Raw genomic sequence first — 14,183 nt, 5'->3', positions numbered from 1 at the left:
GAAAACAAGATTTATTTCAGAAACCTGATGGAGGGATAGAGTCAGCTACACAGAGAAATCACGCCTGGTGTTTAAAAATAAAATCAAGTGCACCCAGCACTTACTCTCGGAGAGCTTCAGTTTTAAACATGAAGAAAACACCTTCAAAAGACGCGAATCCCTATAGGGCTTCTCTTCCCAAAGCCTAAAAAGTTGCTCAGTGATCTTAAAAATTCAGGATCACCCCGAAATCATCATAACCATTATTATAGAATGCTGGAGACAGAGGGACAGAGAGAGGGAGAGCGGGGGACAAAATAACCCTAATAATAATAGATTTTTTTTTTTTCCCTTCGCACACACATACACACAAAAAGATGCGTTGGAGAGATTTTCGTAGGGGTGTAAAAAAAAAAAAAAAAAGGAAAAGCAAAAAAAAAAAAAAAAGCCTTATATATATTATTAAAAAAAAAAAAAAAAGTTGGGGCTGCCGCAGCCCCGTTTGTCAGAGCGGTGTCAGGGCGCCACAATACCTGCGATGGATGAGCCGGCGCGGCCAATCAGCGCCCGCAGCCGGCGGGGCCGGGGGCAGCGACGCGGGGAAGGGGGAGCCGGCGCCGGCCAATGCGCGCCCACGTCCGCCCGCACGGCGCTCCGCCCCCGGCTCCCATTCATCAAGGGGGGGGACGGTGTCGTCTTTTCAATTCATTTATCTGCAGGAATGATTGCCGCTATCAGTCTCGCGTTCACCGCCCGGCTGAGGAGGTGAAAGTTTCTCCCCAGGAAGATAAACCGCAAAAGACAATATTGTGCATGATTTGCGCCTTTTTTTTGCGGAGCGAAAAAAAAAAAAAAGGCCCCCCGAAAAAAAAAAATCGGGTGAGTGTGGGGAAGCTCGAAGAGGAGAGAGAAACAATCTCTCGGCCACTTTGCAACATTCCTATAGCCAAAAAAATCACTGAAGGAAGTTTCTTTTTTGTTTTGGTTTTTTTTAAATTTTTTTTTCTTTTTTGCTGGCCGTGTTGAACTCTCGCCGTTATTGTTATTTGCAGCCAGTTTATTTTTGAGCTCACCCAACCCCCCCCTCCCCACTTAAACCTCCCTGAAAAGTCAAAGCAGAGAGACAGTGAATATTTTTGGGGCACATTTTTATTATTATTATTTGCAACTGCGAAGATCTCTTTCCCCCTTCCGCACCAGCCTTTTTTTTTTCCCCCTTTTTTTTTTTCCTTCCCCCTGCGCTGATGCCGAAGGGGGTGTTTTTGATGTGGTTGCTTTGGTGGTGATCGTCGCTGACTTTCCAAAGAGGGTGTTTTCGCTGCCGCTGCTGCTGCTGCTGCTTCTCTCCGCGTTGTGTGTGTGCGCGCGTGCTTTTTTTTTGGTTGCTGCATCGACGCTGGGAAGATGCTTCTGGATGCTGGACCGCAGTATCCCGCCATAGGAGTCACTACCTTCGGATCCTCTCGCCACCACTCCACGGCCGATGTCACGGACAGGGAAGTGGGGCTGGGGATCAACCCCTTCGCCGACGGCATGGGCGCCTTCAAAATCAACCCCAGCACCCACGAGCTGGCCTCGGCCGGCCAGACCGCCTTCACCTCGCAGGCGCCCGGCTACGCGGCGGCGGCCCTGGGGCACCACCACCACCCGACCCATGTCAGCTCCTATTCCAGCGCCGCCTTCAACTCCACCCGGGACTTTCTGTTCCGTAACCGCGGCTTCGGGGAGGCGGCGGCCGCCAGCGCCCAGCACAGCCTCTTCGCCTCCGCCGCCGGCAGCTTCGCCGGACCCCACGGACACACAGATGCCGCGGGACATATACTTTTCCCGGGGCTGCACGAGCAAGCCACCAGCCACGCTTCGCCTAACGTGGTGAACGGGCAGATGCGCCTGGGCTTCTCCGGAGACATGTACGGCAGACCCGACCAGTACGGCCAGGTCACCAGCCCCCGCTCCGAGCACTACGCCTCGACCCAGCTGCACGGCTACGGCCACATGAACATGAACATGGCAGCCCACCACGGGGCAGGGGCTTTCTTTCGTTACATGAGGCAGCCCATCAAACAGGAACTCATCTGTAAGTGGATTGAGCCCGAGCAATTGTCAAACCCCAAAAAGTCCTGCAACAAAACTTTCAGCACGATGCACGAGCTGGTGACTCATGTCACGGTGGAGCACGTTGGAGGACCCGAGCAGTCCAATCACATATGTTTCTGGGAAGAGTGTCCAAGAGAAGGGAAACCTTTCAAGGCCAAATATAAACTTGTAAATCACATCAGAGTCCACACAGGTGAAAAACCTTTCCCCTGCCCTTTCCCAGGCTGTGGCAAAGTGTTTGCCAGATCAGAGAATCTCAAAATACACAAAAGAACTCATACAGGTACGGTAACCTTCTCTGTCGCTTTTCTCTCTGCGAGTGGAAGCGCCGAGCGCCGGGGCCAGAGCGGGACGCGGGGCCGTGCGGAGGGGTCGGGGGGCCGGCTTGGCTGAGGCTCGCAGGGGAGGAGGGGGTATGGTCCAGGGACCACTGCTTTTTTCCGGGAGAGGCCGGCTCGGAGCTCCGCTGCAAAACGAGCTCGGTCACAGCCACGCCATCAGCAGCAACAAAAAGAAAATGATCCCTGCCGAGGCAGAGGGGGAGGACGGCCGGGTTTGCTGCTGGGATTGTTAGGGCGGAGGGGGTGGGGTGGGGGATCGCAGCAACCTGTCCTGTTTAAATTTATAGGTTTTAATTAATTATTGTTCGGCAGTTTTGGCTGTGGCACGATGAGAAATTGTGCTAAATATTGCAGGCAGCTCATTCGTCTCCTCTCTGCAATTCAGGGCTTGGTAAATATTTAATTCCGTTGAGCGATTTTAAATAAACCGAGCTCGGCGCGTTAGTGTGTTATTGTTGTGCGGAGGGGAGGCGCCGATATTCCTGAGAACTTTTTCCTTCGTGGGAGGTGGGAATGCAAGAGCCTCTGGCCGGGAGAGCAATCTCCCCCCTCTTCCACCCCCGAGCGCTGAAAGTCAGAGCCGCTTTCCCTAGTGCTTTTGCCGAGGGTTTGTGGAGCTGCCCTCTCGTTGAATTCCCGGGCCGGATAATTTTCAATATTGCAAGAAAATACGGGGGAGGGGGCTGGGGTGGGTGGGAGAGTAAAATATTACGAGAATGAGCTATAAAATCGGAAAGTAGACGCTGAGGATCGTGTGTATATCCCCCCACGCCTGCTCTCTCGCTCGGAGCGTTGTGAGGAGGGAGAGGTGCCCGGGACTGGGGCTGCAGAGGAAACTCTCCCCTCCAAAAGGAAGGGGGGAAAAAAAGTTATTTAGCTCCCCCGCTCTCCCAAACGGGCGCTGGACAGGAGTCGGAGCTCCAGAAAGGACAGGGAGTAGAAGCAAGGTTTAGGGATTTGAGCCTCGTTGAAGTTAGAAAGTTGCAAGTGTTTGAAATGGAGCCCTAGGCTCCGTCCGGCGGTGCGGTGACAATGAGCAATCCAGCCGGCCCTGCTTAATCAGATCCCTTTCCCCCCCCACCCCCCCTTCCCTTTGCAATAGGTGAAAAACCATTTAAGTGTGAGTTCGAGGGCTGTGACAGGCGCTTTGCAAACAGCAGCGACCGCAAAAAGCACATGCATGTGCACACTTCCGACAAGCCCTATCTCTGCAAAATGTGCGACAAGTCCTACACGCACCCCAGCTCCCTCCGAAAGCACATGAAGGTAAATGGAGGGCGCCTGGCGAGCGGGCCTGCCCGGGCGGAGGGCTGCGGGGCCGGCGCGGCCGTGCCTGCGGGCGGAGAGCGGCGCGGGGCCGGCCGGCAGCGGAACCCCGGCTCAGGGCCCGCCGGGCCGCGCCGCCCCCGCCCCGCCGCGCTCGGCCCCGGGCCCGGCCCGCAGCGGGGCCTTCGGTCGGCGCGGTTCGGCGGGGAGGGGCAGGGGGGCAGCGCCAGGACGCGGCCGGGGGGCGCAGCCCGGCCTTCCCGGCGGGCAGGGAGCGGGGCTGGAGCCGGGGCCGCCGGGGAGAGCCCGAGCCCGGGGCCCTGGCTGGGTCCCGCTGGCTGGCGCGTCCCCGGGCCGAGGCCTCCGTCCGCAGCCGCTCTCTATCTCTGCCCGGGTTTTTTCTTGCAGGTCCATGAATCATCCTCGCAGGGGTCCCAGCCTTCTCCCGCCGCCAGCTCAGGCTACGAGTCCTCCACCCCTCCAACCATCGTGTCTCCATCCACAGAAAACCAGACTGCCAGCTCCTTATCCCCTTCCTCCTCCGCAGTCCACCACACGTCCAGCCACAGCACGCTTACATCAAATTTTAACGAATGGTACGTCTAAAACGCTAAAACAAAACAACAACAACAACAAAACACAAACCGAAACAAAACAAAAAAGCCCCAAGCGAGCGAACAAATACCCTATTTAAAGACTCCAAAATAATGAACACTCTGAAATCAAAATTTAAATGAGCAAACAAAAATAAAATGCTGCCAGTAGACCCAGGACTGAGTAAAATGAAGACTTAATTTTTAAAATATTTTTCTTTTTTTTTTCTCTATTATTTCTCTGTTTTTAAATTTTTTTTTTTTTTTTTCTATTTGTTTTTTTTTTTTTTCCTGACTGTTCTGCTCTGTTCCAAGGCTTGGTAGGCGAAGGGGTTAGTAGAATGCATAAGAAGACAAGGTTACCAGGGCAAATGCCAACTGTGTAGGGCTTTACTGGAAACCACTGATTAGAGATCGCCAACTGCATGTCTGCTCGGGCAGCGGCCTTCCCCCCCATCCCCTCTTGTAAATACAGAATTATTAGCTTCAAAAACAAAACAACAAAAAAATGTACTGTTTGATTTTGTAAATAGTTATATCGCAAGTTGAATAAGGAGATATGTGGATTTGTGGTCTTTGCATATATGTGGGGGGAGGGGCGGGCGGGCGGGAGCGGCGGCGGGGGGGCGGAGGTGGTGGGGGGGCAGAGGGAAGAGGTAGAAATTCAACTATTTGTACTGAATGGCAAGAATGTTCTAGTAAATGTGTACCAAAATGTGAATTACTTTGTATTATTACAGTCTAAACGTCGATCTAACAGAATATTATTGGTATTAATGTGCTTTTTTGTATAAAGTGCAACATTTCGTCCCAAAGTCCAGTCTAAGTAGTGCAGTAAAATGTTGTTACACGTCCTGTCAAGAAATTCGTATAGTGAAAGCCTGGATCTGCGTGTCAAACTGTTACATTTGTTTATGTAAAGTGATATTAAAAAAAGAAAAAAAAGATATAAACTATATCTGTCCGTTGCTTTTGGCAAATACAAGAACATAATGTATATAAATCCTAATTTCCATATTTATCCGCATGTAAAGGTCCGGTTATACCTGTTACAAGATATTCAATATTTATGGCTAGAAGAATTGGTATGTAAAATTTAGTTTACAGAACTGTTTGGTAACATTTCGTACCTTATTAAAGATTCTTAAATCCCAAGAATTGTGGTAGGAATTCTTATTCACTAAGTCAACCTGCTGCAACTCCTACTAGCTTTAGGATATTAGAATAAAACTGTCCCAGTTTTTCACTGCTTTCCATTATGTCATCACTAAAGCAGCGAAGGTGATATAAATGTGATAAATGAAAGGATCCCTGCTGGCATTACTATAGTGTGTAATTAGTATTTATATCAAAATTTATGAAACAAATTTTCGGCCGCAGTATAATTTAAATGACCTTTGCAGACATAGAATAACAACCATAAAAATAACAGAAATAGATTGCATATGCTACATAAATATTAATGTGGGGAATTGTTACACGAGAAGTGCTGCATTCCACTCCTACACTGTCCATGAATCTGCATAGACTGGGTCCCTAAATTAAATTAATTCGGATAACATATATTAGGAGATTTAAAACAGAGGAGATTTCGGTTGCTATTTTAATTTAAGGCATTTATGACCATAACTAATTCTTAGGCAGTGGATTCATGACTTTCCTTGGGCCTTTTACTCCAAGAAGTACAGCACTGTTTCATGAAGGCCGTTGTTGTTGTTGTGTGTATTTTTCATTTGGTTTTTTTTCTCTTTATTCCCCCCTTTTTTTTTTCTTTGCTGATATTCCTTAAAACGTGATGTTAATTTAAATCAATTACTTCTTATATTATGTTATTATTATTACTATAATTTTGCTAGTGTTAATAGCTTTCTAAAAAAATAAATCCAGGGCATCAGAATTATTTTATGTAATTTGATTATCTTTCTATCTCTTTTATTTATTTCTCATTTACTTAAGAAATTCGTTCCATTGGCTGGCGTTGATACAGTAAATTTGTAAATGAGAAGACAATATAAAAAATCTAAATTACTTGTGCTTAATGACTGTAGCAGAACGCCTTTTCTCTAAATCAGATTGTCTTCCTTGCAGTTTAGTTTGATAGATTTGCAAGCTGTACTGCTTCCACTAACTTAGCTACGGTTGTTGGAACTGTTGGGCTTTGTTCCTGGTTGTAGCTTGCATGATCGCCCCATTAAGCAGACAACATATCAACAGACAACACAAATCATGAGGTTGGCTAAAGCTGCGAGGGCTTGTGATATGTCATAGAGTGAATTGCACAAACTGACCTTCCAGTAGACCAAGATGACACTTTAACAGCTTCTTTAAAGAAATATTATGTGTACAGCGAGTCAATAGCCATATTAACCGCTCGGGGGGCGGGAGTGCGGGGGAAGCCGCTCTCCCCTCGAATCCGTGCGGGCACTCCGCAGCCCCGGCGGTAACCCGCCCAGAGCACAGCCCGCTAGCTCTCATCAGCCCTCCGCAAGTATTTCTCTTTGTCCGTAACATTTGGGGATCTCCCTCGGAGACTTTTCACTGCCCCAAAGCTCACCACTCCTCCCACCCCCTCTAAAAAAAAAAAAAAAAAAAAAAAAAGGAAAGGGGAAAAAAAAAGAAGAAAAAGAGAGTTTGTCTTTCTCATCCGAAGCCCCACTCCTGCCAGTTCGGCATCGCCGCCTGCTCCCTGCAGCACCCGTGGAAAGGCTTCGCTTTAACTTTACTTTCTACAAAATGTTATTATTATAAGGCTAATATGAGTTTTCAATGAAAAGAGCGCCACCTTGCAGGGTTTGGCGAGATAGGAAAAGTTGAAGCCCGGTGGGACCTGGGCAGAAAGTGTTGGGACTTGAGGAAATGTAATCCACCGGGCAAAAGAGCCAGGGGGAAAACATGTTTCATGCGCCGAAAATGTTGCTTGTTGCGAATCTTTCAGGGTTACTGTCTCGCCGACTTGACCGGACATCGGTTTTAAAAAATGTAACCTGAGCGTATTTAAGAAAAAAGAATCGTAGAGCTAGTCTGAGCCACCCATCTGTAAAGTAAACTGGGAGAAAGGCGGTGAGGGTGAGATATTTTAAAGAAGCGTAATGCAAGTTTCTTTGAACTTGTGTAAAGTCCCTAGTGGTCGCTTAACAGAGATCTGTTACTTGTGTGTATTGGAACACTTGGTTAATGAGTATTCTTTTAAACTTTCAGTCTGAGGTTTGTTTGAGCGTCCTACAGCAGAAAGGACGATTCTAATGTTGTTGCTGCTGCTGTTGGTTTTTTATCTGGTGTGAGGGGGAACGGTGCGATACTGGTTGATCTCCATCCCGTGTATGTTCTGAATTAGAGACCATCACTGGGGCTGGAATTGTTAATGCTGAATTCAAGTCCACGCCATGCTGGTGCTTGTGCTGTTCGCTTGGCTCTGGAGAGGGGAGCAGTGCTTTGAAATCCCCGGCAGAGAGAGGGGTGTTTTTTCAGGCAGAGAGGTTGTGAGGTTTCTCTCGGAGGTTTCTGCGCTGTTTTAGTCTCTAAAGTCAACTTTCCTCTAGCAAGGCTCTCTTTGCGGATTTACTCACGAAGGCTTGCGAGGAGAAACACCGAGCCCAGCTCTCCAGCCTCAACGGGGGCCATAATTTTCTTTCTGATGTCCGGCTCCGGAGATGCTGTGGCGGTACTTTTACTGCGTGGGAAAAGTAGATTTCTCAGCCCACGGCAGGCCGTGCCGACAGCCCCGCGCCGCTCCGCGCTGCCTGCTCCGGGGCAGACAAAAAGCTTAGGTCCGATGTCTGCCGTCCGCAGTCTCCAGCGCCCGCGGAGGCTCCCGCCGCAGCGGGGGAGTGTTTGAAGATACTCAAGGCAGGACGGCAGTTTCTGCGGGGGAGAGTGCAGGAGGCTGTTCGGGTGGGTGTGTGGAGGGCTGTGTGTGCTGGCCCCTCTCGGGTGGCAACCCCCGGCCGTGCTTGTGCCGTTTGCACGCAGAAAGTTAAACGCAAAACAATAATCGGGCTCTTCCACTTCCCCCGCGAAAGACTCGCCTTTCAGGTCGCTTTAATGGCTTGTGAGTGATCGCTTGAATTTATTAAAAGGCAAGTCCGGCATTCATAAGCCAAAGTTAGTTTCTTTAGTGCAGACACTGTTTGAAATGGGGACACCCTCTCCGCTCTGGCCTCATCTGGTTATCGCTCTTGTCTTAGCCGTGAGGCAGTAGCAGTCCCTGGACTGATGCACAGCGCATGGACACTTTTATTTACTGCTTTTTTGGCCACGCTGGTAAACGGCTCCGACTTTACAAGTTTTTCTACGTCCAGACCTCTTGCTCCTCTCGCAGCAACTTTTAAAGGGAGGGAGCAGCGAGCCGGGCCGCGCACCGGGCCGGGGCGGCGGGCGCGCAGGGAGAGCCGCTGCACTCCCGGGGCCGCAGGAGCCCGGCGCGGCCGGCGCGGAGCCAGAGCCCCGCCGCAAAACTACTTCCAGCAGGCAGGACGGGGAAGGATATCCCCTCTGGAAAGGGCTGAGTATTTCTAGTGACCTGGTCCTAAATGAACCGGTGTGCGTTTTGCCGCTGGAGCTCAGAGGGAGAAGAATTCGTGAGCGATACGCCCACGAAGGAGGCTGCACAGGTACCAGGCACGCCGTGCATCACCGTGACAAAGTTTACATCTGCATTTGCACACACACGTACCCCGCTCACACCCGCAGCACGGCTGCGAAGGCGCACACGGCTGTGTCTGCCCGTGGCCGGGACGCGCCCGCCGCCCCACGCACACGTGCGCGCCGAGCATCTCCAGAGGATGGCTCGATCCCCGCGGGTCAGCGCGGCGTTCCCGCGGGAAATCAACACGTTTTCCTCAAAAGGTGGCGAGTCCCTGCTGAGCGGGGCTTTGCAGCCGGGGAGAGGCCGGGGAACGCCGAGAGGCCCGGCCGGGGCCCGGCGCGGCCGCACAGCCCGGCCTGCGGAGCTGCTCCTCCGCCCCCGTCCCGCGCTGCTCCGCGGGCGCGGGGGGTCCCGTGGTGGGCACGGACACTGCCCGTGCTGTGGCTACAACTCACGGGACACACGGCCACCGCTGAAGATGCACAGAAGCTCACCGAAATCACCGTTCGCGCTGCTGGTTGTATTACAAATATGTCCGTATCTGTACATATACCTCTATCTACATTTGTACGTGAAGAAAGAGCGGTGTTTCTAGAAAGACACATATTCATGTGGTTACACGGGAGTATATTTTCGAAGGCTCACAGAACCTCTATTTTTCAATGCAAATGTTTCTGTACAATAGGTGGCATTTGTAACAGAATGGGTGTAATTTCCAAATTCGCACAGAAAGATTAATAATTGAGATTTGTATTTTGAACGAGGGGCAGGTCTGATTTCTTGAACCTGCTGAACGTATGAAGGTGGGTTCCATTTCACCGCAAAGATGCTGTGTTTTAGGGTGCATTGTTTATTAAAAATGGCCAAGGTTTTTATTTTGTGTCATTTTTTTTCTCCCCGCTGCAAACGTCTATGGGTCAGATTTGGTTCATCTTCGATAACATGAAACACGATCCTGTGAAGCGAAGGGGCTATTTTTATCATGCAGCTGGAAGCTGTCATCAATTCGTAACATTTATTTCGGCTTTAGAACGATAGTATAAAATAGCATGAAGTTTCCAGATGACGCCCGTACTGCAGACAGGATTTTTCAAGTATAATAAATCAAATTAATTACCTTTTAGATATATACGATCATACTACCTCTCTATGAAACTGCTATTAAAAAAATGCTCGATGTGTGCATCTGTGATTGTGCATGTGTTTACATCTGGGGACCCAAACACAGAATGAGCTGTCTGGGGTAGCTGCAGCGAGGCAAGGGTGCAGGATCAGTGGGGCACACTCAAGTCCGAGTTCTCACACGCTGCTTGTCGAGACGTGGGCACGGCTTTGCTTAGCAAAAAAAATGAAAGTTGTGTTTCGGCACGGGGCAGAACTGTAAGATCCTTTAGGACCCTTTTCACTTCCAAAAATCCCGTGAAGGAATACGGCCAAAGAGTGAAGAAAAAATAAACCCGGGAAAATACCCCCACATCAAGCTTCTCCCCACCGGACCATGTGTGTTTCGTGCTTGCTGTTGCCCCTTTCGGGGGCGGGGGGCAGAGGGGAGGCTCGGGACTGACCACCTGGGGACGGTTCCTAGAAATCGCGGCTGTGCGTGGGGGCGGCGCGCGTGTGTCAGTGGTGGGGGTGTGTGTGTATTTGTGTGAGTGCTCTGTGTGTGAGCACTCTGTGTGTGAGTGCTGTGTGTGCAAGTGCTCTGGGAGTGTCTGTATGTGTGAGTGTTCTGTATGTGTGAGTGTTCTGTATGTGTGAGTGCTCTGTGCGTGTCAGTAGTGTGTGTGTGTGTGAGCACTCTGTGTGTGTGTTTGTGTGAGCTGCGTGACTACTCTGTGTGTGTGTGTGAGTGCTGTGTATGTGTGTGCATCTGTATGTGTGTGAATGTGTGTGAGTGCTCTGTATATGTGTGAGTTCTGTGTGTGATGTGTGTGTGGTGTGTCTGTCTGTATGTCTGTATGGCTGTATGTCTGTGTGTGTGTCTGTATGTCTCTCTCTCTCTGTGTGTGTGTCTGTATGTCCCTGTATGTCTGTGTGTGTGTCTGTATGTCCCTGTATGTCTGTGTGTGTGTCTGTATGTCTCTCTGTGTGTCTGTGTGTGTGTCTGTATGTCCCTGTATGTCTGTGTGTGTGTCTGTATGTCTCTCTCTCTCTCTGTGTGTGTGTCTGTATGTCTCTCTCTCTGTGTGTGTGTGTGTGTGTGTGTGAGCGCCCGCCGTGCGCCCCGGCGGCAGCCCCGGCGGCGCATGCGCGCCCGCGGCGCGGCTCCACGTGCTGTTGAATATTTATGACGCGGCCCCGCCGCCCGCGGAAGGTGCCCGCGCCCGCCCCGCGCCCGCCCCGCGCTCGCGCACGGCAGCGCCCCGCCGCACGTGCTGCCCGCCCGCCCGCGCCCGCCGCGCCCCGCAGCCACCCGGCCCGGCCCGGCCCGGCCCGTCCGGGGCTGCCCCGCCTCGCCGTCCCCCTGCCGAGCAGCGATGCGCCCGGGCAGGCCCTTTGAGCGTCCCCCTGCACGTTGGGCAACCGAGACCTCCCTCCTTTAACGGGGTCTTTAGAGAACCCCCGGCCCTCTCCTCACAGCCGTTCTCGGCGCCGGGGGTCGCCGGCCGAGTGGCTTTTCGTGGGCTTATGTGTCAAAACGCGACGGGTACAGTCGCCAGAAGAGTACCGTCTCTGGGGAAGGGAGAAAGGTTGTTGTAATGGATTCCTTTCTGTCTCCTCTTTAGAAAACCTCATCATACTGTATGGCCCATCATGTTTTATTGCTGATATATCGACATCGCACGATAGATCCGAGGAAGAAACGCTGACTCTTGGCATTTATTTCTTTGTAGGCTGTAGGTTTTGGGGTTTTTTTAACAAATAGTAGTAATTCCCGGTACTCATTGTTCAGCGGCACAAAGTGATTTTAAAGCCTTTTGTACAAAAGGCAAAATAACATCCCATGGTATCAGAAATGTGCTTCTGTATCTTGGTAATGAGGTGGGTTTTTCTTGCCCCTGAGCCCGGTGGGGAGCGGGCAGGATGGAGGCAGGAGCCCTCGGAACCCGCGCGGGCTCCCGGGCACACCTGGGCGCTTGCCGGGCCAGGGTACGGCCGAGCCCACACGGCCCGGCCCAGCACCCCCGAAGTTCCCAGAAAGGCCCTTCAGGGTGGAGCCAGGCTGGCTGGAAATCGCCCAGGGACAATTCCCTCTCCGTAGCCTCTCTCTCTCTCTCCCTCTCCCCCTCCGCCATAGCCCACCTCTCTTCTTCGCCCCCTCTCCCCTCCTTGCCCGGCGCCGCAGACGAACGCGCGCTCATAGGTGTGCGCGCCTGGGCTGGGCTGCGGAAACCTCTCCGGCCGACACCTGGAGTGCCTGTGTCCCCTTCCCCGCATGGCTGAAGCTCCCTGCACGCCCCAGCCGACTACAAGGGGCGACAATAAAGCCGATGTCCATCATGTCGCCTGTTCATTTCAGAGAGGGCAGATCCTGACCTCGGTTCCCCGAGTGGAAGCTTGTCTTGGGCACGCACTGTTGTCACCATTTGCTCCATTTAAGCAGATATACATTCATACGTATTTTTCCCCTCCTTTCCATCCAAGCTTTTTTCTTTCTTCCATTTTCCCCTTTAGACGAAGGGAAGCTCCCCGGTTATCGCAGGAGCTCGAGAAGGGCGTTCAGGGGGACAATGGCACCCGCGACACACCTGAGTCACGTGCCCACGCCTTCGCGTGGGAATCCGCTCCCATCATTTAGCTCCCAAGAAAACTGTTGATCTCTAAGTGTGAGCCTGAACCTTTGCATTTAGTGTTCATGGCTGCTTCGCTTCCTCCCTCCCCCCAGCCCTTTCCCCTCCGGGTTCGTCCCTCTGTTGTGCTTCCAGAGATAACCAGGTCCCCCCGGTGGGCTGGGGCAGGCGCAGGGCGCGGGCTTCTGCGTCGGGACGGGACCGCGCAGCACTCGCGGCGGGGGCAGAGGAGGGGGACGTGCCCTCGCTTCTCAGCCAACTGGACAAGAATGCGCTCTATTATTATTGTTGTTGTTGCTGTTGCTGTTAGTAATATTATTGTTATTGTTGTTGTTGTTATATTAATTTAAAAATTATCCCTTTGCAACTTGCAAAGCGCCAGTATATTTACCTTAAACCTGTTTTTTTTTCCCTAGCCAATGGTGTCAGGGGCCAGCTAGCCTGTCCCTCCGGAGCATTAACCCTTGTCGCTAGCTGGAGTGAGTGAGAAGCTGAGGTTTGGCCCTGAGGAGCTGTGTGTGTAGATCTGGCACAGCTTTGCTCCCTTAACTCCTGGATCTTTGTTTTGGTGGCGACTAGGGAGAGCAGGGAGCGCTGTGCTCGCATTTCCCTCTGGCTTTTACACATGCACACACACACACACACACACACACACACACACAAATCCCCCGTTCCAACTTTCTGCTTTTTGCGCTTCCCTTCCAGTTTTTGCACTTCTCAGACCTACTGGCAGCATTTGCCGAGATCTAGATCCCCGTCGTGGTAAGTGATGCTTTTCTCCATTGCAAAACTCGCTCAGCTCTCGGCTAGCTGTCCCAGGGATGGGTGTAGAAGTTGTATTTGTTTGGAACAGAATTGCCCAACCCCAGTGGTTTCACGTCAAGCAGCACAGAGTAAAACTATTGTCGTGTGTTAACTCTGAATGGGAGCAAACAGACCAAATAATCACTGCTGGCTCCGACAGTAGCACGGCACTAATGTCATTCTTTTTAAGTTTGCAAAGCAACTTTTTTTTTTTTTTTGGTTGTTATGGGGAAAGCGAGCCTGTGTTTTCGGTTGGAACTTATATATTTACATTACACACTAGATCATAACAAACTATACAAAGAATGTAGCTGCCATATGTGCTTTGTGAGCATACAATTATGACTGGGGGGTTCAAGCATTCAACTTATGTGTTGCAGACACACTGATACCACTCTGCAAGGTTCATGCAGTACCTGAAAACTCACTCCATCTTTGGGAGAAGGGCTGGAGAGATGTTGCATTTTTAAAACTTTTTTTTTTTTTTTTAATTTAAATAAATCAACTTCAGTAAATGCCTCCTGGACGTTTATTTTTAATGTACAGTCTGCAGCTCTGACTGGATCAAATTCACGATTATTCAGATGAGGTTGAATTTGAATAACTTGCTGGTTTCTCTCCCCCGCCCTCCCCCATCACACTCCCCCTCCTCTTGGTTTTTTTTTTTTTTTTTTTGTTTGTTTTAAAAATTAAGAAAACGAAGAGAACCGCTGAGTCCGTCTGACCTTTGGCTGACATAATTTAGCAAGAGACCGGTCGCAAATGAGGACTGGATAAATTAGACCCT

The 14,183-nt window shown here is 50.9% G+C and overlaps 1 protein-coding gene across 1 annotated transcript; it reads left to right on the top strand.

Moving 5' to 3' along the window:
* Positions 1 to 671: 671 nt before the first annotated feature.
* Positions 672 to 6,879, top strand: LOC146433307 (zinc finger protein ZIC 1). Its single transcript, XM_085069486.1, has 3 exons — positions 672 to 2,359; positions 3,520 to 3,683; positions 4,092 to 6,879. The coding sequence occupies exons 1-3, from the start codon at positions 1,384 to 1,386 to the stop codon at positions 4,287 to 4,289; spliced, it is 1,338 nt and encodes a 445-aa protein (XP_084925612.1). The 5' UTR covers positions 672 to 1,383; the 3' UTR covers positions 4,290 to 6,879.
* The last annotated feature ends 7,304 nt before the right edge of the window (positions 6,880 to 14,183 follow it).

This window comes from Lichenostomus cassidix, chromosome 9, assembly GCF_008360975.1.
Source record: "Lichenostomus cassidix isolate B80296 chromosome 9, HeHo_3.0, whole genome shotgun sequence".
NCBI classification, from domain to species: domain Eukaryota; kingdom Metazoa; phylum Chordata; class Aves; order Passeriformes; family Meliphagidae; genus Lichenostomus; species Lichenostomus cassidix.
This window is presented reverse-complemented; position numbering and strand designations above follow the sequence as displayed.

What these genes read in the sequence shown, in the direction of transcription:
- LOC146433307 (XM_085069486.1), top strand. Translation starts at nt 1,384, where the DNA reads ATGCTTCTGGATGCTGGACCGCAGTATCCCGCCATAGGAGTCACTACC. An exon ending in ACACAAAAGAACTCATACAG is followed by an intron (nt 2,360 to 3,519) that starts GTACGGTAACCT and finishes CCTTTGCAATAG; the next exon opens with GTGAAAAACCATTTAAGTGT. An exon ending in CCCTCCGAAAGCACATGAAG is followed by an intron (nt 3,684 to 4,091) that starts GTAAATGGAGGG and finishes TTTTTCTTGCAG; the next exon opens with GTCCATGAATCATCCTCGCA.